The 20482-nt window shown below is 37.3% G+C and overlaps 1 protein-coding gene and 1 non-coding gene across 2 annotated transcripts; one reads left to right on the top strand and one right to left on the bottom strand.

The window, feature by feature from the left end:
- The first annotated feature begins 8972 nt into the window (after positions 1-8972).
- TRNAP-UGG (transfer RNA proline (anticodon UGG)) lies at positions 8973-9044 on the top strand. The gene has a single exon. It is a non-coding gene; the product is annotated as a tRNA-Pro (tRNA).
- Positions 9045-15985: 6941 nt separating this feature from the next.
- On the bottom strand, positions 15986-19447 carry LOC136227966 (probable zinc metallopeptidase EGY3, chloroplastic). The gene is made up of 5 exons (XM_066016765.1): positions 18696-19447; positions 18246-18443; positions 17931-18155; positions 16676-16914; positions 15986-16596 (listed from the first exon to the last, which is right to left on the bottom strand). Exons 1-5 carry the CDS (start codon positions 19269-19271, stop codon positions 16086-16088), a joined length of 1749 nt encoding a protein of 582 aa, XP_065872837.1. The 5' UTR covers positions 19272-19447; the 3' UTR covers positions 15986-16085.
- Positions 19448-20482: the final 1035 nt, after the last annotated feature.

Here is a 20482-nt window from a genome sequence, read left to right on the forward strand (position 1 = left end):
TTTTTTATTTTGAGGCCGTCAACGGTCGTTTTAAGGTGTTGGGTGGCCACCAGTGTTAAAAAGTGTAAAGTTCGGTGGCCATCCATACCGTTAAGAATTGAAATTCAATAGCCACAATGTTAAAATGGTAAAGTTCAGTGGCCATGGGTGTAATTTACCCCTATAAGAAATAATTGTTAATGAATTTTTTTTTTAATATAAGGAAAACTGAATAACTGAACCGAACGGACCGAAATAATTCGGTTATTTATTATTATTCGGTTAATTTCGGTTCTTATTTTTAAGGCTATTCGATTTTCTTTTATTTCAGTTCGGTTCGGTTTTCAGACCGAACCGTCCGATGAACATCCCTAAATGAATCCCATCAAAATTGAGTATGTTTGATTGAATAAAAATTATCATTCTTAACAAAACAAGAGTTTACAAATAGCGGTGTATAGAATGTTGTTGATTTCATCTGAATTCAAAATTAGCATTTTTAGTAGTTTTTGAACTGTATAAAATATAATTTGAAATCTAAATGAAATGAGTAACATTTTTTTAATTAAATTGGATATTCAGAGTGATAACAATCCAAATTATTCTTGAATAAGGAATAAGGGAAAATTAATAGAAATAATGGCAAACCATTATTCCTTCTAAAAGAGATATTTATACATGATTAATGTGGAATTAATGATAATTAATGCAGGGGAGAATATGCAAATAATGAGGAAAAGGAAGGAGTCTCTAGCATTATGCCACGCCACGTGGACCATGGCCAGATACGCCATAACGAGATACGTCCGATGAGAGCGAGTAGCGGAGACCCGCCATAGCTCTCAAGGAGAGCGTACATACGCCTTGACGGATCAATGAATACGAAAAGGGATATTCATCTTACTGACAGAATATTATCCCAAGGACCAAAAGGGATATTCACCTTGAGAACGCCGCAAGAAGAACCGGATGGCGGATCTCCACGGTTCAGCTCAGTGAGATCCGCTGGCGAACCTATGAGGCGAATCTCCTCTTTCACCCGATTCATCACAGTAACGGCTAACCGCCGACTCGGCCATAAAGACCATTAATGAGCTATCAATTAGCTAACCGCCAGGTTAAAGGTAACCAGTAACCGCCAGCTTAAAGGTAACCAGTAACCGCCATTAATGGAGCATTAATGGAGACCTTCTAGTTGCTGAAGGTTACGACTTCTTAGCTATATATAGCCTACATCCCTAGGCTATCAAGGTACACATTCACTTACTCTTTGTCAATTCAGTTTGCTCTCTTGATCTTCCTTACTGACTTTGGTATCGGAGTGTCCCCGGCCGATCCCAACGGCGCCTCACAGGGACGTGCTCCGATCAAGGATTTTTCCCCGAGTTATCACAGAGTTAACTAATTTGACGTTTATGACCTTATAATTAGCTGAATACCCAATATATCAAATTGAAATATCAAAAATCGAAAAAAATTAGAGACTTAAATGTGTTATTTTCTTAAATTTTCTTTAAAATATATAGATCTACAAATCTTATAAAATAATATGGGAATGGTGTTATTGGACCCAATTGAATTTTTTTACTAAAGATTTTTATTTTTAATTTCTGTTATTGATTGATTAATTTTCAGTGTGGTGGAGCAGTGTTGATAGTAGTTGGGCTTTATGCAAACTGGAGAATTAATACTTGTATATATATAATTAGCTTTAATTATGTTAATTTTCCACTTTATTTTATGTTGTTATCATTGATTAAAATCAATCAAATTGATTAATTTAGTTATTTAACTAATTGGGCCTGAAAATAATAGAAGTGCTATTTTTGCTCTAGTTAATTGTAGTTGTACCAAAATGGGAAAATTACACAGAAATTCATCTTTTAAAAATTATTTACAACTATGTCAAGTCATAATTTTGGATTATGTCAAACTAGTAAAATTAGTACTTTTAATATATTTTAAGGATTAGAATTCATAAATTAGAAGTCTAGAATATATTTTCTAGGGTTTATGATTTATGAATTGAAGTCTAGAAATTTTAAATTATAGTGTAAAATCATAATATATAGAGAATAATGACATATTAAGAATTAAGTTTGGTGGTATGATTTAGTTGTAATTTTTTACTTAATTATGATATTCATGTATTTTACCCTAACAAAATACCCCCATATATTTCAGAGAAATTTACATATTATTACATGATTTAAGGAGTATTTACAATAAATTCACCATCCTTTTTTAATACTATCAATTAGATGAAAAATCTTTTACTTTTGTCAAATTATGGCTAGTTCGAAAAAAATTAAAAAACAGTTAATTTTCCTTTTTTAAAAAAACTGTCCATATTGATAAATTACATTTAAAGTATGTGAATTTGACATATTTAGAATTATTTTTCCATATATGATAAACTTGTAATAATTTAAGTCATTCTGATTTTTATGGGCTAAATTAAAGTTCCTTTGATGTGGGCTGGGTTAGGCCTGGGTTATTTTATTCAAGTCCAACCCAATCCAGACTAGGAACTGAAATGCGAAATTTACATGGAAATATAGTTTTAAAAAGTAATTATAACTATTTTAAATAATAATTTGAATTATATCAAATTAAAAAAATTATTATTTTCAATATATTTTAAGAATTAATTCAGATTATAAATTAGAAGTCTAAAATATATTTTTTAGGATTAGAATTTATGAATTTAAGTCTGAAATTTATAATATGATTTGTAATATATAAAAAATAATGATATATTTAGAATTAATTTTTTTTAATATAATAAATTGCGCGGCTCCTAATCATATCATGCAAGCTTGTAGACTGCCTGAGCCTGTTCTTAATGAACTTGATAAAATTAACCGGCGTTTCCTTTGGGGAGAGTCTGGAGAGGGGAAAAAGATCCACCTTGTCCCTTGGAAGGAGGTCTGCCAGCCGAAAAGTATGGGAGGCCTTGGGATAAGACAAGTTAAGGATAATAACAAAGTCTTATTAATGAAGCTTCTGTGGAGAATGTGACAATGCCCTTCCTCTCTTTGGGTTCGTCTTCTTTGTGGGAAGTATCGAAAAGACAAGATTTTTGGGGGCCCTAAGGAGAGAGTTGTCAATTATTCTTTTCTCTAGAAAGGGCTTAGCGCTGTGTTTGCAGAGTTCTGCTCGGGGGTTGGCTTGGAGGTGGGTAATGGCAAATCCATCAGCTTCTGGAATGATATCTGGATTGGAGACAAACCGTTATTAGATGTGTGTAGCTCCCCTCCGCCAAGTAATATCCGTAATTGGAGGATCGCCGATGTGGTTGACTTTGAGGAGGGACTGGATTTGGTCTAAGTTTGACACTTTTTTTTAACCTGGATACCATCCTTAGAATTAGAGGAGTGAAGATAAGTAATAAGGAGGAAGATAAGGATAGTCATTGCTGGGCCTTGACCAATAATAGAGCTTATTCTTGCAAATCTGTCTTTGAAGCTTTTAACCATAATAGGTCCGCTCCTATCTCTGAAACTTGGAAAATCATTTGGGCCTTAAAAATCCCTTACCGCATTAGGAGTTTCCTGTGGCTGGGGGTTAAGGACAGATTGCTTACTAATTCGGATAGGCATAGACGGCATCTGGTGGATTCAGGAGCTTGCAGTAGATGCAGAGGCCATGATGAAACTTCGTGCCATGCTCTTAGGGACTGCTCTAAGAGTAAAGAGGTGTGGAAGAAAATTCTCCCCCACCACATTCTTTCTTCTTTCCTTGCCCACTCTGAGCGTGACTGGTTCTCTGATGGTATTAGTGGGAAGTTACTGGCTTACCTGGAGCATGGTGATATTTTCTTTGCTATCATCTGTCACCAAATTTGGAAGTGGAGGAACGAGGAGATTTTTGGTGATACAACTGTTTATATTCCTAACTTAGCGGAGTTCTTCTCGGAAAAACTCTCTAATATTACTGAGAGTTTCAAAGGGGATTCCCTTGCTAGGTCTACCCAGAAGAGAGATGTCCACCTCCTTGGATGGAGCAGGCCGAGAGAAGGGGTGGTGAAATTGAATACGGATGGCTCCTGCCTCAATGATGGGAAGATTGCTGCTGGAGGTGTTCTTAGAGATGCTTGGGGCGCCTGGCTGTCTGGGTTCACCCAGAATCTGGGGTTGGGCTCTTCCTTTTTTGCGGAGCTTTGGGGTTTTCTCTCTAGTATAAAGCTTGCCAAGAGTCTGGGTTTGAAGATGTTATTTGTTGAGTCTGATAACCTGGAGGCCATTAAAATGATTTCTGATAATCATGCTATTGGTCTTAATAGCCGTAACCTTATCAAAGCTATTAAAAGGCTCTACTCTTCATTTGAGTTCATAAAGTTCAGCCACATTTTCAGAGAGCAGAACCGGGTTGCTGATCGCTTGGCGGCGGCTGGTCATGAGGGGATGTTGGGCGTCACAACCCTTTCCGATCCTCCTATTTTTCTCTCTTCTCTTCTTGTAGAAGATATGATTGGGGTTAGCTTCCCTAGGATGATCCCAGGTTAGGTTTCTTTGTTTGTTGTTTGTTTTTTCTTTTCCTGTTTCTATCAAAAAAAAATTTTTTTTTTTAATATGATTTAATCGTAATTTTTATAATTAATATGATTTTTTTTTATGTAAAGAGCCTTAATACTAAGATCAACGTGCCCAGTTCGACCTAATCTATTGATATTGATAGGCTTAGAGATGCTCACCATTGACAGGCCTAAGCATATTCCTAAAATGAAATTAAAAACACAAAATACTTTCTCTTTTCTCTTTCTAACATATTTTTTTCAACAATTAAAATAAGTAAACTCTAACTTAATAAAATAATTTAAGTGGTTAAGATATAACTGTTATCAAATATACTTAAATAAAATAAATGCTTAATATTTTAATTTAAGTGACCAAGAGTAATATACATATAATTACTATATTATAAATGGATTAGTTCAAGTGCCATATACATTTCATTGGTTCACTATATTTGTATTTGTAAGGAATTGTATTCATCGTTTATTATATAGTAAACTTATCCAATCATAAAAACAAAAGATTTATTGAGGTTATTAATAAGGTAAAGATTATATATCTCACCCCGACGAGATCGGAGAATCCCCGAAAAACATTCACCAGAAAGTTGGGAATGTTGAATCTTTTATCTTCAAAATTAAAACAGGATCCGAAATAAGGAATGTCTTTCCTCCATGCGAAGATCTAATCCCTGATATATATATATATATAAATTTAATAAATCTAATTTTGTAACTAATTGAAAATGTTATACATATTATATGTCTTTAATTAAAATATTAAACTATTATAGTTAACTTTTACAACTTTATTTTTAAATTAGTATTTAAAGTAAAAAATATAAATATAAAGTTCCCATAGGGACGGGGAAATATTTTTTTCGGATTCATATATAGGGACAGGAATGGGATTCTTCGAAATAGTCCAGGACCGGGATTGTGGGACTATTCCTCATTCCGCGTTGTTTACAACCCTAAGATTTACGTGGTGTCTTCATGCAAGGTCCTCATCAAAAAAGTAAAAAATAAGCAAGCTCATAAAGGAAAAGACAGAAAAGAAGGAAGAAGAAGTAAACCAAACAGCCATGATTTCTTCTTCCCTATTTGTAATTGGAAAGAGGAAAAGCAACCGTCGTTATACCAAAGCAGATGAAGACATTAGGGAGACAAAAGTAATCATAACACACCACACCTGACACATCCATTAAATACTTCATTATGTCATGATGATAACCCAGCCACCAAAAATCGCATAACACACGTGGCACACAAGCACAAAGAAAATTGAAAGGCCTCACATCCTTTGAAAATCCAAACAATGAAATCCCAAATGAACACTCGCCCTACTCTCGAAGCCACTCGCACGCCGTGATTCACCTAGAAGGCTTGAAAGGGAAGACTTCTAATAAAGGATATATGCCCAAGCTAGGGATATTCGGTCCAACATGAAGATTCTAGCCCATAGGCTGAACTCACACCCCTCGCAGTCATCAAAACGTGGGGACTGCGATGATACGAGCCAACACAACATGGGTATTGAGAGCATTTCTTTGTTGCTCAAGTGATGCCTATAAATTGTAAGACCATTTCCTACAATAAGGGACCAAGATTTCTTCTGTCTACTCTCTCTCTATATTCCTTACAATATTCATTGTTTCTTTCCTAACTTGACCGTCAGAGTATTTTCTAGAGACCCTCTCGGTGCAGGTACTGAAGCTCAAGCACATCCGGAGCCTCTAAATCCCAATTTCTCATCATAATTTTATTAATGAAATTAAAGAAATTTTTATATAAAACTTAATTACATATATATGAAAATTAATTTGTGGTAGAAAGATAAAATTGTTATTTTATATAAAATTTAGTGATGGAGGGCTAAGTAGTTAGTTTTGTCAAAACATATGAACTTTATAGTGAGTTTCTAAAAAAAGAGGGACTAAATAGTATAATATACACACATTTAGTGGCTAATAAATTATTTACCCTTTGATCTATGATCATTTATTTGCTGCTCACATTAAAAGCATTTTTGGTTCAGCTGTTAGCTAGTAACTGTTGTTGTTAGTTGTTTGTTATTTATTATTAGCTGATTAAATTATTAGTGTTTGATAAAAATAATAATTTATTGAACAGAGCAAAACTTTATTCTTTCTGCAATAATATTATAGAGATATGAATGGCGTTAAAGAAGAAACTTGTTTTGTAAAAATAAGAAAGATAATTTGGTTAACATTAAATAAATACAATCGATTGTTCATGAAAAGTTTCAAAACGGAGTTTTTCGTGAAAAACTCCAAAGTGATGTTGTTTATATTAAATAAAATTAAAAGCTGTTGTTCTATAAATCTAATTCTATAAATCTAACCAAACACCATATTTCATGCGGTTTGAAGTGAAACGCTAAAAGCTTCTCCGAAAAGTTGAAACAAACACCCCCTAAATTCCTATTTGCCAAATTGGTTAGTTGTTAACATCTAATTTAGTTAAAAGAGCGCTACTCATTTGATCCACGTCTAAAATTATATTTTTTACGACTTAATTTTTTTTTTAATTTCTTTATAAAAAACTAATTTTAAACTATTAAATGAAATGAATCATATTTTATTAACCCAATTTTATGTTTAAAATTAAGGGTAAATTCCAAAAAAAATCCCTGTGGTTTGATGTTGTTCCAAAAAAACCCTTGTGGTTTGTTAATACAAAAAAAAAAGACTATGGTTTACGCCGTTACCCGAAAACCGGAAAAGGGCTTAACACCGTTAAAAAGCTGACGTGGTACAGTTGGAAAGTTGGAAAATTTGAATTTTTTTTATTTTTTTCTTTTTATTTTTTTTTTCTCTCTCTTCTTCTCCTTCTTTAATTCAAGAATTCTGGAATTTACCAGAATTCTGGAAAATTCCAGAATTCTGGAAATTTTCCAGAATTTTCCATCTCCCTCCCGCCATTTTCGCTCCCCCTCTTCCTCACCTCTCCTCTCTCTCTCCCAACAATAACACTTTCTGCGTTTCCTTTTTCAACGATTACTTTCCCTTTCGCTTTCGATCAACTCAATTTCACACATATGGATCGAATTTCTGATTTGAGGAGGAATGCGACGCCCAAGATTTTTGGTAAAGTCTTCGTTAAAGATGAATTTTTGGATTCCAGCAAAGTTGCGCATGAAGAAAGAGGATGGTATCCTTTCAATGGACCGGATGGGACATCGAAATTGGGTGAGATTGATGTTGCTTTTCTTGCTTGTTACTCTTTAGGTATGTATGTTGCTGGTCATTTAGGGGATACATTGGATTTGAGGTTGTTTTTGACTACTGGAATGATTGGTAGTGGAATTTTTGTGGGATTATTTGGTATTTGGTATGGGATTTGGAGACGCAGATACCAAAAGCAAATGCAGAGCAGGGGGTGAAGAATGATATTATGCACAACAGATCTGCATATAAGAAAAGTGTTGGGCTTTATGAAGCATGTTGGATTCCAGGAGTTATACCATTTGCATTGTGCTTGGAGAGCTTACACGTTTTGGAAGAAGAAGAAGAATGAAGAAGAAGAAGAAGAAAGGAAAATTAAAAAATAAAAAAAAAAATCAAATTTTCCAACTTTACCCCTGTGCCACGTCAGCTTTTTAACGGTGTTAAGCCCTTTTCCGTTTTTCGGGTAACGGCGCAAACCACAGTCCTTTTTTTTGTATTAACAAACCACAAGGGTTTTTTTGGAACAACATCAAACCATAGGGTTTTTTTTTGGAATTTACCCTAAAATTAACGAATATTTTTTAACTTAAAAACTAAACATGGATATACATATTTATACATAAATAATTAAAATTCCACATATATATTTATGTTAGACATATTCCGCCGTCCAAACTTGTATATCGTGAGTTGGATTTAGACATGTATAATTGAGAATTGGTCTGGCCCAACTCGAACCCGCTCAAGCCCGTACATAGATGTCATGAAACCAATTGAACTAAAAACTCAAGCTGATAATTAAGACCCAATCGTAGATCTTATATTAATCTCTGACACATCCACACGCAACAGCTCGAGCTTTTAATTCAAACGGTTCCATGACACGGTATCAGAGCCTCCTCGACTAAACGGTGGAATGTTCGAGTCCTGACAACCTCATTAATTTGTGGAAGTGTTGTACCATCTGTTTTTTAAATTAAAAACCATACCCTAATCTATATTGATTTCAGAAAATCGATTTAGTTCTTAGTACAAACTTTCCTCTCTTAAAAGTTATAAATTAAATTTCAATCAAATAGTTTTATACAAAAAGAAAAAGAAAATAAAAAAGAGAGGGAGTTTGTATAATACTTCACCTTTGTCCATATATGTTCATTTCTAATAAGCCTTGGTAAGCCTTCTACGTAATTTTTTTAGTGTCAATTGATAATGGACCTGATAAACCGTGACGTTCAAAAACAAAATAAGCAGTTATAATTTGCAAATGCAAAGCATAGACACCAGCAGGGCATTTGGTCTAGTGGTATGATTCTCGCTTTGGGTGCGAGAGGTCCCGAGTTCGATTCTCGGAATGCCCCTTTTTCCCAAAATTACCATTTTAATATTATATATATAATTAATGGGCCGAGTGTAGAGCAACTAGGGCCTGCTGGAATCCGCAGAAGAGGAGTTTGTTGTGGATTGTTTTTGCACGGAAATTAAATTAAAACCTTCATCATAAAAAGAAAGTTTCCCAAATGAGATTATCAAATTTAATTTTAAAAATGTCAGTATTAAAACTGTCTCTCCGCTAGGGTTCGCACCTGTGAGAGTTTGTCGCCGTCTCTTCAACTGAAAATTGTGAGAGTGTCGCCGCCTCTTCAGCGGAATCCGGGAGAGTGTCGCCGCCGCGTGTGACTTTGTATTTGGTTGCTGTAGTTTCGTAGGGTGTGGGTGTTGTGAAAGGCGCTGCTGCTATTGGAAAGAAGAAAGACTGGGAGAAAGAGGTCGGGTATTCTAAACCTGCATTCCCAATTTACAAATCGAAAACAGAGAAAGGAGAAGTAAGGAAGAGCAGGGAGGGAAGAGGGTTGGGGAAGGTGATTTAAACCAAAATAATTATTGTATCATTATGGAGGCAGGCATGGAGAATCTTTCTATATTTGCTGAAGAAGAAGAAGGATTAGTACTGGGAGGGAAGCAGAGTAGTGCAGGGCAGGAAATCCAGAGATTACGATTTTTGGGTACTTTTATTGCTGACCGACCTATTAATTTCCAGGCAATGAAATTGAAATTGGCAGGATTATGGAGACCAGGCCGAGGGGTTACAATAAATGAATTGATGCCGAATTTGTACGAAATTGAATTTTATCATGAAGTAGATAAGAAAAGAATTCTAGCTGGAGGGCCATGGTCGTTTGATAACTATGTTCTGGTTATGAATGATTGGCCGGAGCAGGTAAAGCCGGAATCAGTGTCGTTATTTATGATGGCAATATGGGTGTAGGTCCATAAGTTGCCGCTAGGAGCTCGCAATGAGGTTGCAGGGAGACAGATAGGTGAGTTCTTGGGTGAATTTCTAGAATATGATGAGAAGAACGGAAAAGGGATGCTGAACGCGTATATGAGAATCAGAGTACAGATTGATGTCAGAAAACCACTTAAGCGGTTCAAAAAGATCTGTAAGTCAGAAACAGAATCAACTTTCATTCATTTCAAATACGAAAGGATGGGAATATTTTGCTATCTATGTGGTCTACTGGGGCACTCGGAACGCTACTGTGAGAGACAGTTTGAAGAGAATAGCAATGAATTAAGCAGAGAATGGGGCCAATGGTTGAAAGCTGAGATTAGAAGAGGAGGGGATCAAAGTGGCTCTAGGTGGTTGAGAGAGTCAGGAGATCAAAACGTTGATCCGAATGGGTTGAGGGGAGTACGGTTCAATATAGGAAATCAAGGCTATAGACAAAAGCAGACATCTCAATATATGGCAGGGGGGTCAGGAGGGGGTCAGAGAAAGGGGGGCATATTACAAGAAGAGAATCAGAATGTGCAGAATATTCAAAAGGAAAGTGGGAATGTGGATGTGAACATGGAAAGTGCAGAGAAAGAGGCACTGAGAATCCTAGAGGATAGGAAAAGGCGCAGGGGTGAAGAGGAGGGCGGAGGCAAAGGTACTGAAGGATCTTACAAAGTGGGTGAAATTATAAATAAGGAATCCCTTTCCACATTGGATGAGGATTACTTAAGCGAAAATGAAGCGGCGAGACCTGGGAGCCAGGTCCGCCGAGGAGAATGATTTGCTGTAGCTAGAACTGCCGAGGATTAGGGAACGCTCGTGCAGTTCGTGCGTTAGGTGACATGGTGAAGGAGTGTCAGCCTGATATTCTGTTCCTGATTGAGACTTTGGTGGATCAAAGTCGAATGGTAATGCTTAGTAAGAAATTGAAGTTTGAGGGATGTTTTGTAGTGGAGAGTAGAGGACATAGTGGGGGACTAGCAATACTGTGGAAGTCGACAGTTAATTTGAACATAGTAAGGTATTCTGATCGACATATTGATGCGAAAATAAGTACAGTGGAGGAAGGGGAATGGAGATGCGTAGGCTTCTACGGATATGCTGATAGACAGGCACAAGCTCTATCTTGGGAGCTTTTGAGGAATATTGCCCATGATTCAGTACTCCCATGGCTGATAATGGGTGATTTTAATTGTATCAGGGATCAAAGGGAGAAGCAGGGGGGAGCGAATTACCCTGAAATTTTAATGCGAAGATTTAATTCTATACTGCAGGAATGTGGGCTTGTTGGGATCCGGCAAGGTGGTAGTCCTTATACATGGGAGAGAAGTAGGGGTTCAGACAGATGGGTGAGAGAGAAGCTAGATATAATGTTCAGTAGCACAAGATGGCTCAATCAGTACCCGAGACACCAACTGCGTAACACGATTACATCATATGCTGATCATTACCCACTCGTGTTGTCAACGACGGACTTAAAGAAGAGGGAGTAGAAAAAAAAGATTCAAGTTTGAGCAGATGTGGCTACAGGAAGAGGATTTTGCAGCTTTTGTGTGCAACCAATGGAGATTAAATGCAAATCGAAATGTACAGGAAAGGCTATCAATCTGCGCCAAGGAGATGGAGGAATTTGGGAGAGGCTGTAGAACTCGATTTACAAGAAAGATAGCATATTTAAAGAGGCAGCTTCTCCGCTACAGAGATAATAGAGATGAGGAGTCGGTAATCCGAATGAGAGAGTTGCAGCAGCAGCTTAATGGTGCCTTAGAACAGGAGGACACCTTCTGGAGACAACGCGCAAAACAATACTGGCTGGCAGGAGGAGATCTAAACACAAAGTTTTTTCATCTGTGTGTAAGAGCAAGGAAAAAACAGAATCAGATTTTGTCTCTGGTTAGAGTGGATGGAACTATAATGGAAGAGAATGAAGAAATTAAGGGGCATGTACGAGATTATTTTCAGCAAGCTTATGCAGAAGAAGGGGAAGGGAACATGGATACTGTAAATGTGTTAACAGCAGCCCTCATCAATCGGGATAATGAACAGTTAGAAAAGCCAGTTATAATCGAAGAATTCAAGGCGGCTCTATTTCAGATGCATCCGGATAAATCACCGGGACCTGACGGTTTTAATCCGGGTTTCTATCAGTTCTTTTGGCCGGTTATAGGGAAGGAGATCTTTGAGGCCTGTAAAGGATGGTTGGAGAGAAGTGAGTTCCCAACGAGCCTGAATGATACGATCATTGTCCTGATACCAAAAGTGGAGAATCCAAACACGATGGCGGATTTCAAACCTATAGCACTCTGTAATGTGATCTATAAGATTATATCAAAGGTCCTCGCCAATCGGTTAAAAAGCTTCTTGCCAAAATTAATCAGCGAAACACAATCTGCTTTTGTCCCTGGAAGATCAATTATTGACAGTGTACAGGTAGCATTTGAAGCCATACACTACATGAAAAGAAACAATAGGGGATCAAAAGGGGAAGTGGCCCTGAAGATTGATATTAGCAAGGCCTATGACAGAGTAAATTGGAAATTTTTGGAGGAAGTTATGAGGAGGATGGGTTTTGGTGAGAAGTGGATTCAGTGGGTAATGCTGTGTGTAACGATAGTATCATATTCAATCTCAGTGAATAAGGAATTGGTCGGTCCAGTGACTCCTAGAAGAGGCCTTAGACAAGGGGATCCTCTCTCCCCTTACTTATTTATACTGTGCGCAGAAGTCCTATCTCAACTTATTTATAAGGCAGAGAGGGAAGATTTAATTAGGGGTTGCAGGGTGTGCAGAGGAGCTCCAGTTGTATCTCATCTTTTCTTTGCAGATGATAGTTTCTTGTTCTTTGGAGCAATGACTGGAGAGGCTGAAGTGATCCAGAAGATTCTGACAGACTATGAAAAAGATTCAGGCCAGGCAATAAATGTCAACAAATCAGGTATCTACTTTAGCTCTAATGTGAAAGAAAATGAGAAAGATGGTATATGTAATCTGTTGGGTGTGTGGTCGCCGTTGAATACGGGTAGATATCTAGGTTTACCATCACTTATAGGGAGGTCAAAAAGGAGTCTGTTTACCTTCCTTACAGATAGGTTGAGAAAGCGAGTAAATGGGTGGAGTTTTAAATTCTTATCTAAATGTCTTGATAAAAACTGTAGCCCAGGCACTGCCTACTTTCTGTATGAGCACTTTTTTAATTCCCAAATCTATTTGTGAGGAGCTACAGAGAGTATTGAACTCGTTTTGGTGGGGTAAAAAGGAAGACGGTAGGGATAATATTCACTGGTTTGGGTGGGAGGGATTGTGCAAAAAAAAGGAGAGGGGAGGATTGGGATACAGAGATCTACATATGTTTAATTTGGCGCTTTTAGGAAAACAGGGGTGGAAAATCATATCAAATCCAGATACCTTAGTCAGTAGAATGTTCAAGGCTAAATATTTCCCGACTGACAACTTCATGCAATCTAAATTGGGTAGAAATCCTAGTTTCATATGGAGAGGGATATGGAAGTCGATTGAGGTTCTGTCCCTGGGTCTGAAATGGGAAGTAGGGGATGGGGAGAGAATTAGAATTTGGAAGGATCCCTGGGTGGGAAGTGAGGGGAATTTCATGATAGGATCCAGGGAGCCAGGGGAGAGAAGAGATATGAGAGTAAAAGAGTTATTTGTGGATGGGGAGAGAGTTTGGGATGAAAGGAAAATAACAGAGTACTTTTCTATGAGGGAGGTGGAGGAGATTAGTAAAATTATTATCCCAATCAGAAATAGACCGGATAGGCTAGCCTGGCAATTCACCAAAAATGGCCACTTTTCAGTTAAATCTGGCTATAGAGCCTTGGAAAAACAAAAATGGGGAGGGGAAGTAGTATTGGAATGGAGTAAATTGTGGGAGCTTGAAATCCCACCTAAGATTAAATTGTTTGTGTGGAAGTTATGCTCCAAATGCTTACCAATGAGATCAACGCTAAGGGCCCGTCATATGCCAATACCGAGCAATTGTTTAATTTGTGTAACAGATCTGGAGTATAGGTGGCATTTATTCTGCATGTGTACATATGCAAGAAGTTGTTGGCAAGAGGTGGGTTTAAGTCCACCAGAGGGAGACTATGATGACGTCGTGGATTGGTTGAATGTGAAGTGTGCGGAAGAGGATGATCAATTTCTGCAGAAGGTTGTCTGTGTACTATACTCGATTTGGCAGCACAGAAATGCAATTTTATGGCAAACAGAAGTGAAGCCGGCCAATATTCAAGTACAGGGAGTTAGAAGGCTTGTGGAGGAGTGGAGGGAAGCAAGGGTAAGGAAAGTGGAGGAGGAACAGCATGTACATCAGTGGCGAGCAGTAGCTGCTGTCCAAAACAGGAGCAGGGAACCGATGGTTCTAGAAGGGAGGAGAAGGGAGGTACGGGCTGCGGAATCGGTAAGGGGAAGAAGGGGACTAGTGATAAGGGAAGGAAGGAATGACAGGGGAGAAGAGAGAATAGAAGTAGAAAATGGGAATGAAGGGGTGGAAGAGCAGGGGCGGGATGGTAGAAATAATGAAGCAGGTGAGGGGAATGTAGGGATGGGGATTGGGGAGATGAGGATTGGGGTGGTGGGGATGGACGCAAATGGAGGAAGGAGAGTAGGTAAGGAATTAATAAATGAAAGTGCACACAATGTAGAAAGTGCAGGGGTGGGGAGTGTAGGAAGGGGGATTGGCGTGAGTGGAGGTAGAGTTGCAGGTGGGGATTTAATATTTGAAAATGCAGCAAGTTCAGGAAATGCAGGTAGGGGGAGGCGAGTTAGTTGGTTAGCGCAGGGTGATTTAATTTTGGCTGAGGAAAGTATAAACAATCGGGAACGAGTGGCTGTTCACGGAATTCATTGGCGAAGGCCGGTGGAGGGAAGCTTAAAGTGTAATCTGGACGGAGCTGTATTTAAAGAAATGGATTGTTGTGGATGGGGAGCAGTTCTTCGATCAGATACAGGTGAATTTATGGCTGGAGCAAATGGAGTTATCAAAGGAATCCACTATCGGAGATTAATATAAGATGTATGATTGGGCCTTAACTATCAGCTCGAGCTTTTAGTTCAATCGGTTCTTTGACATGGTATCAGAACCACTATGACCAAACGGTCAAGGGTTCGAGTCCCGGCAACCTCATTAATTTGTGGAATTAATAAAACACATGGCGGGATGAACACATAGTGCGAAGGTAGTTGTTGATGGTATCCAGAGAGAAGAAAGGGATCTATCCGTATTCAGAGGACAAAATGTTTACTGTGTCTTTTATTCCTCGACTAGCGGACAGACACGCTCCTTCCAATGCTAGTTGTTATTCTTTTTTTGATAAGCCGGTTTGGCTAATAAGTGTAATACAAGAGGATATTCAAGCCTCATTAATATAAGTTTTCGTTTTTACCCAAAAAAAAATGTCAGTATTATTTTCTATATACAATAATTAAAGTATATTTTTATATTATAATTTAAAAAATTTAAACTCCAATTAATAAATCATAAACCCTAAATAATACATTTTAATTGTCTTTTTTTTTATGGGATACATTTTAATTGTCTAGACTCCTAATTTATAAATTTTTATTCTTAAAATAGATTAATAGATTAAAAATAATGATACTTATTAATTTGATATAATTCAAAAAAAAATTAGACAGTTTTTAAAAAAGTAAATTTGAAATGAATAATTAAATTTTAAAACAATTCACCCAATTTCAAGTGTAAAAGGATGTTTACCATGCTGCTGCCCGTTGTGTAACCAAACACCTGAGATAATCCATGGGATATTTATATAGCTATTTGAATGAATATAACGGAAACAAAAAAAACTGAAACGAAGAAAAAAAAAGATACTGAAAATGTAATTGAAAATTGAAATACAAAGACATGGAATGCAATTAAGCAAAGGGAGAATGAAAATGAAAATAAAAATTGCATTCATATTTATATATATTGAATTGGAAAAAAATTAACTTTTCATTATATAAAATATGAGATAATTTTCCTACCAAAAAAAAACAATATGAGATAATTTATAACTTTCCTTTTTGATTAAGATTCGCTTAAAAAATATTTACATAATTATCTTAATCTATACTATTATGATCACAAAGGTATCCTCTTTCATAGACCACCTCTGAAGAAAGGATCACTCAAAAATGGAGTAGAGAAAGTTCCTCCTCCATTAGGGAAAAGTGTGAGAAAACATATAAGCCCTAGAACTATTCCCCAACCATATCTATCATTTCCCAATGGACTTATCTCATTTTTACAAGGTAATTCTTCTCCACCCCTGAAGAATGTTGCAAATAATCCCCAAGCTAAACACAACACGCTACCACTTAAACCGCCTATTCCGAGCAAAAGGGACGTTGCAAAAGATAGCAATGCGGCTGTACTTCTTCCGAACATAGCTTGCGCTATTCGTCCGCCTTCAAGTCTTCCACAGGGCAACAAATTCAGTGAAGTTACTACCATTCCTAAAAGTCCAGCAAAGGCGAGGGGATCAACAGGAACCCCGACGCCTTCCACTGCATAAGGCAATACATTCCCAAGGTCATCTGTATAAGGGCCAATGACATATTGGATAAAAGAAAGCAAAGGATTGTTGTAGAAGAATTGCGGTCTTATATACCTGCACGCTCAGGAATTGCGGTTTTACGTTAGCTTTTGTTTTCGGAGGAGAAATTGAATGGGAAATAAAGAAAGCTTACAATGCATTTTCGCCTCCGCTGAAACTACCATCAGCTACAAAAGCAGCAATTGCTAATACTAGAGATGTCAAATAGGCACTAGCTGTTCGTGCAACTGGAATGTCGAAAAGAGCTTTCTTGTTCGGAAGCAAAGACTCGTAGTTATTCATGACTCCTAAACATCCAGTCCAATTGGATGGTACAAGAAAAGACGGGCTTAGTTTAACTCCATAACGAGCTGCTGTTACCCTTGTTGCTATCTGCAAAACACATATGACACTTCATTCAATTGCTAGCTAAGTCAAAACATCACCCATTAAAGCAGCAGACATCAAATTCTCAATATAGGAAAGCTGTTCTTCTACTAAATCATAAATGATTAAAACATCCCAACACCTAAAATAAACATTTTGAATAAAAAGGCAATCCGGCCCTTCAACTTAACCCGCATTATCAATTTGCCCCAAAATCAGAAAGATCAGAACGATGAAATCAAATAATGCACATTATAAGTATATCCCTTACTTATAATATCACATTGCAACTAATTGTCCCCTTTTGTGCTAACTGCTAGTAGGGCTGTAAATGAGCCATATAAAAGCTCGATTGTGTTCGGCTTGATTTATAAACAAGCCGAGCTTAAGCACGTCGAAGCTCAGCTCCAAATCTCGTGAGCAGACTCGATTATAGGTTCATGAGTAAGCTCGATTATAATGTTCATAAGCACTCTCGTGAGTAAGCTTGGTTCGATCATTATTTTAACAATAATATTTCTATAATAATATTTCTATAAAGGGGAAATGTAAAACAATATTTCTATAAAGGGGAAATGTAAAACAATATAAGTTTGTGTAAAATTTAGTTAGATAGGTTTCAAAACTGTTAAAGAAATTTCAAATCAATATGATTAATGAGTTATTCGCGAGCAAAGTTCATGAAATGAATTAACGAACTGCTCGCGAGCAAAGTTTGTTAACAAGCTCACGAACGGAATATCGAGCACGAGCCCGTCAATTTTCTGACTAGCCGAGCTTGAACATGCCAGAGCTCGGTTCGGCTTGGCTCGGTTACAGCCCTAAATGCTAGTAAAAGAAGAATGCACATCATAAATATATATGCCTTGTAATTGTAAGACTTGAGAAATGGCCTGCATTCATTATATATGGCAGTAGCAATTTGAAGAGCAGAAAAACATCATCAAACAAACCCTTTAAACAAGCAGGGAATCCAAAAAAAGCTATTAATAAGTTAGGTTAAGTTAGATTAAATTGCTTACCTCAGAAACTCCCAAAATGGAGAGGAAGCCAGCAAAGAGAGGAACAACATTAGCCACATAGTCATCAATTGTGGCATCCGGTTTGAGGAAGAAGCCACTCATCAAAGCTATAGTCCCAAAAGTTGTAACACATAAAAGCACAGAACTCAAATAACCCCAAGGTGTGCTCAGTTTTGTTGATTCAAATTGCAGATCCATTTCTAACTTGGGTTGCACCACACAAGCCTTCAAAACAATTAAAGAATGAACTTCATTAAGTTAAGAAATTATACAACTCTCTGCTTCAAAATAAACTTTGAATATCAATCAGATTACCTGTTTAGTAATGTCATCATTATTTTCCTCCATGAACCACACCACAACATCTCTACCAGCTGCTTCAGATAGTTTTTTCTCAAGCTTAGGAATCACCTCTTCAATGGGTTTTCTTAAGTTTCCAATAAAAATTCCACCATCACCAAATCTTCTAACATCAGTTGCAAAGAATGTGTCAAATCCAAAACAACTCTTTAGCTGCCATTTCAACATCATAATACATCATCAGACTGCTGATTAGTCCTGAATTTAGAGATGTCTCATTAGCTAAACTTGTTTAAAACCCATTACTCCCTTAAACTTGCTGAAACATCTCCAAAGTTCATGAAATCAATTAATTATTAGGGACCTAATGCCTTAACCCTAGATTATAAGTACAAACACCTGTTAATCAATTTAAAACAGCATAATATATAAGATTAGAAGATCTTATTAAGAAAGGTTAATTACCTTGTTAAGATCAAGAGCTTTGAAAGTCTCTTCAGCTTTCTCCAATCTCTCTTTTTCTCTAGCCAAACTATCTCTAACTAATCTGTTAAACAAACCCACAATTGGGTTATCACTGCTTTCCCTATCAAGTTCCTTTAACTTTCTATCAGCCCTCTTCTTCTCCAACTTTATTGCTGCCTCAATTGAAGGATTACCCATAAATTTCTTAAATTCCTCATCTGTCTTCCAATCAATTTCCTGCTGTCTCTCTTTTTCCTCCTCAGATTTCTGGGTTTCTTCTTCACTCTCCTTTCTCTTGTCGGTTACCACAGCAACTGAAGATGAACTCTGCTCACTCTCTTGCTCATTTTTAACGGAAAATCTAATGGGTTGCAGAAAAGTTTCCTTTGTTAGAACTGAAAATGAGAACTGGGGTTTTCCCCCAAATTTGTGTTTTGTTGAACAAGATAAAAATGGGATCTTTCTGAGTTCACCGTCTTTCTCGTTTCTGAGGCTGAATTGAATGGATTGCTTCCTTGGTGAAATCCATGGTGAGAAAGAAGAATGTGGAGTGGTGAAGAGAGTGGTGGGTGCCATTGATAAAGGTGAAGACTTTGTTGGTCAGCAGCATCCATGGTCAACTGAAATTTAAAGAACATAGGAGGAATTCTCTAGACTGGAATGGAATGAATGTCTAGAAAGTTGGGGAAGCATAGCAACTGGACAATTTTGTAGAACAATGATTGATTATTAACTTTATTGTACCCCCGTAAAGAAAAAAACCCAGTACAAATAATGTGGCTGCGTAAATTTTTTGATATTGAAGCTGATCCATTTGGATTTTCCATTGGATAATACAGAGAAATAAATTACGAATAATAAATAATTGGCTTAATTTCAAATAAATAGTCGGTGTTTTACGTTTTTCAGATGTAAATGATATTTACTCCTCTTGATAGAAAAATCATACTATCATACAAAAGGTTATTGATGACAACTAATCCTAATTAATTCTTAAACACGTGTAGGGGACTACCTAAGAATATCAGAAGTTCTCGCATCTGTCGAGCAAACCTTGCCGCCGACCTCCTTTTCCCTCACTCCCACCGACCGCCGTTGCTTCCCTCACCCTCCTTCACTAAAGTTCTCACCTCTCAGAATCGACCCTCGCCATCCCTCATCACCGGCGACTTCGCGAGTAGTATGGAGTCAATCATTGACAGAAGCGCTCGGATTACTCTAGAGGAGGAAGTTAATTCCGGACTTGTGCTGCAACAGGAGGAAACGGAATCGCTACCCCGGCCACAGAGCTGGAGTTTAATTGGTACTTTCCTCACGGACCGTCCGATTAAAAGCTCATTTATGAAAACGACTCTAGCGGTTTGTTGAAGATATGGGGCCAAACCTATTCCGTTTCGAGTTCTATCATCCGTGGGAGCGAGATAGAGTTGTACAGGGAGGCCCCTGGACTTTTGAGCAACATTTACTAATCCTCAAACAATTGGAGGAAGGACAAAACCCGATGGATGTTGAATTATCTCAAGCCGATTTCTGGATTCAGGTACATGATCTCCCAGTTGGCTTTATGTCTGAACGTGTTGCAGCTAGCATTGGTAATTTTGTAGGAGTTTTCCTAGAAGTGGATCCGAATAATTTCACAGGGATTGCGAGAACATATTTACATATCAGAGTATCAATCAATGTATTCTCCCCATTGAAACGAAAAATGCAGATTAGTGTGACTGGTGGTACTGTGTTTTGGGTCAACTTCAAGTATGAGCGTTTGCCAACGTTCTGTTTTGTCTGTG

The sequence above is a fragment of the Euphorbia lathyris genome, chromosome 4, assembly GCF_963576675.1.
Source record: "Euphorbia lathyris chromosome 4, ddEupLath1.1, whole genome shotgun sequence".
Lineage (NCBI taxonomy): Eukaryota > Viridiplantae > Streptophyta > Magnoliopsida > Malpighiales > Euphorbiaceae > Euphorbia > Euphorbia lathyris.

Excerpts from the sequence above, each read along its gene's own strand:
- LOC136227966 (XM_066016765.1), bottom strand. The coding sequence starts at position 19,271 with ATGGCACCCACCACTCTCTTCACCACTCCACATTCTTCTTTCTCACCA. Across the intron at positions 18,444-18,695 it reads AAGCTCTTGATCTTAACAAG|CTAAAGAGTTGTTTTGGATT; the intron begins GTAATTAACCTT and ends TTGAAATGGCAG. Across the intron at positions 16,597-16,675 it reads AGCGGAGGCGAAAATGCATT|GTATATAAGACCGCAATTCT; the intron begins GTAAGCTTTCTT and ends CTGAGCGTGCAG.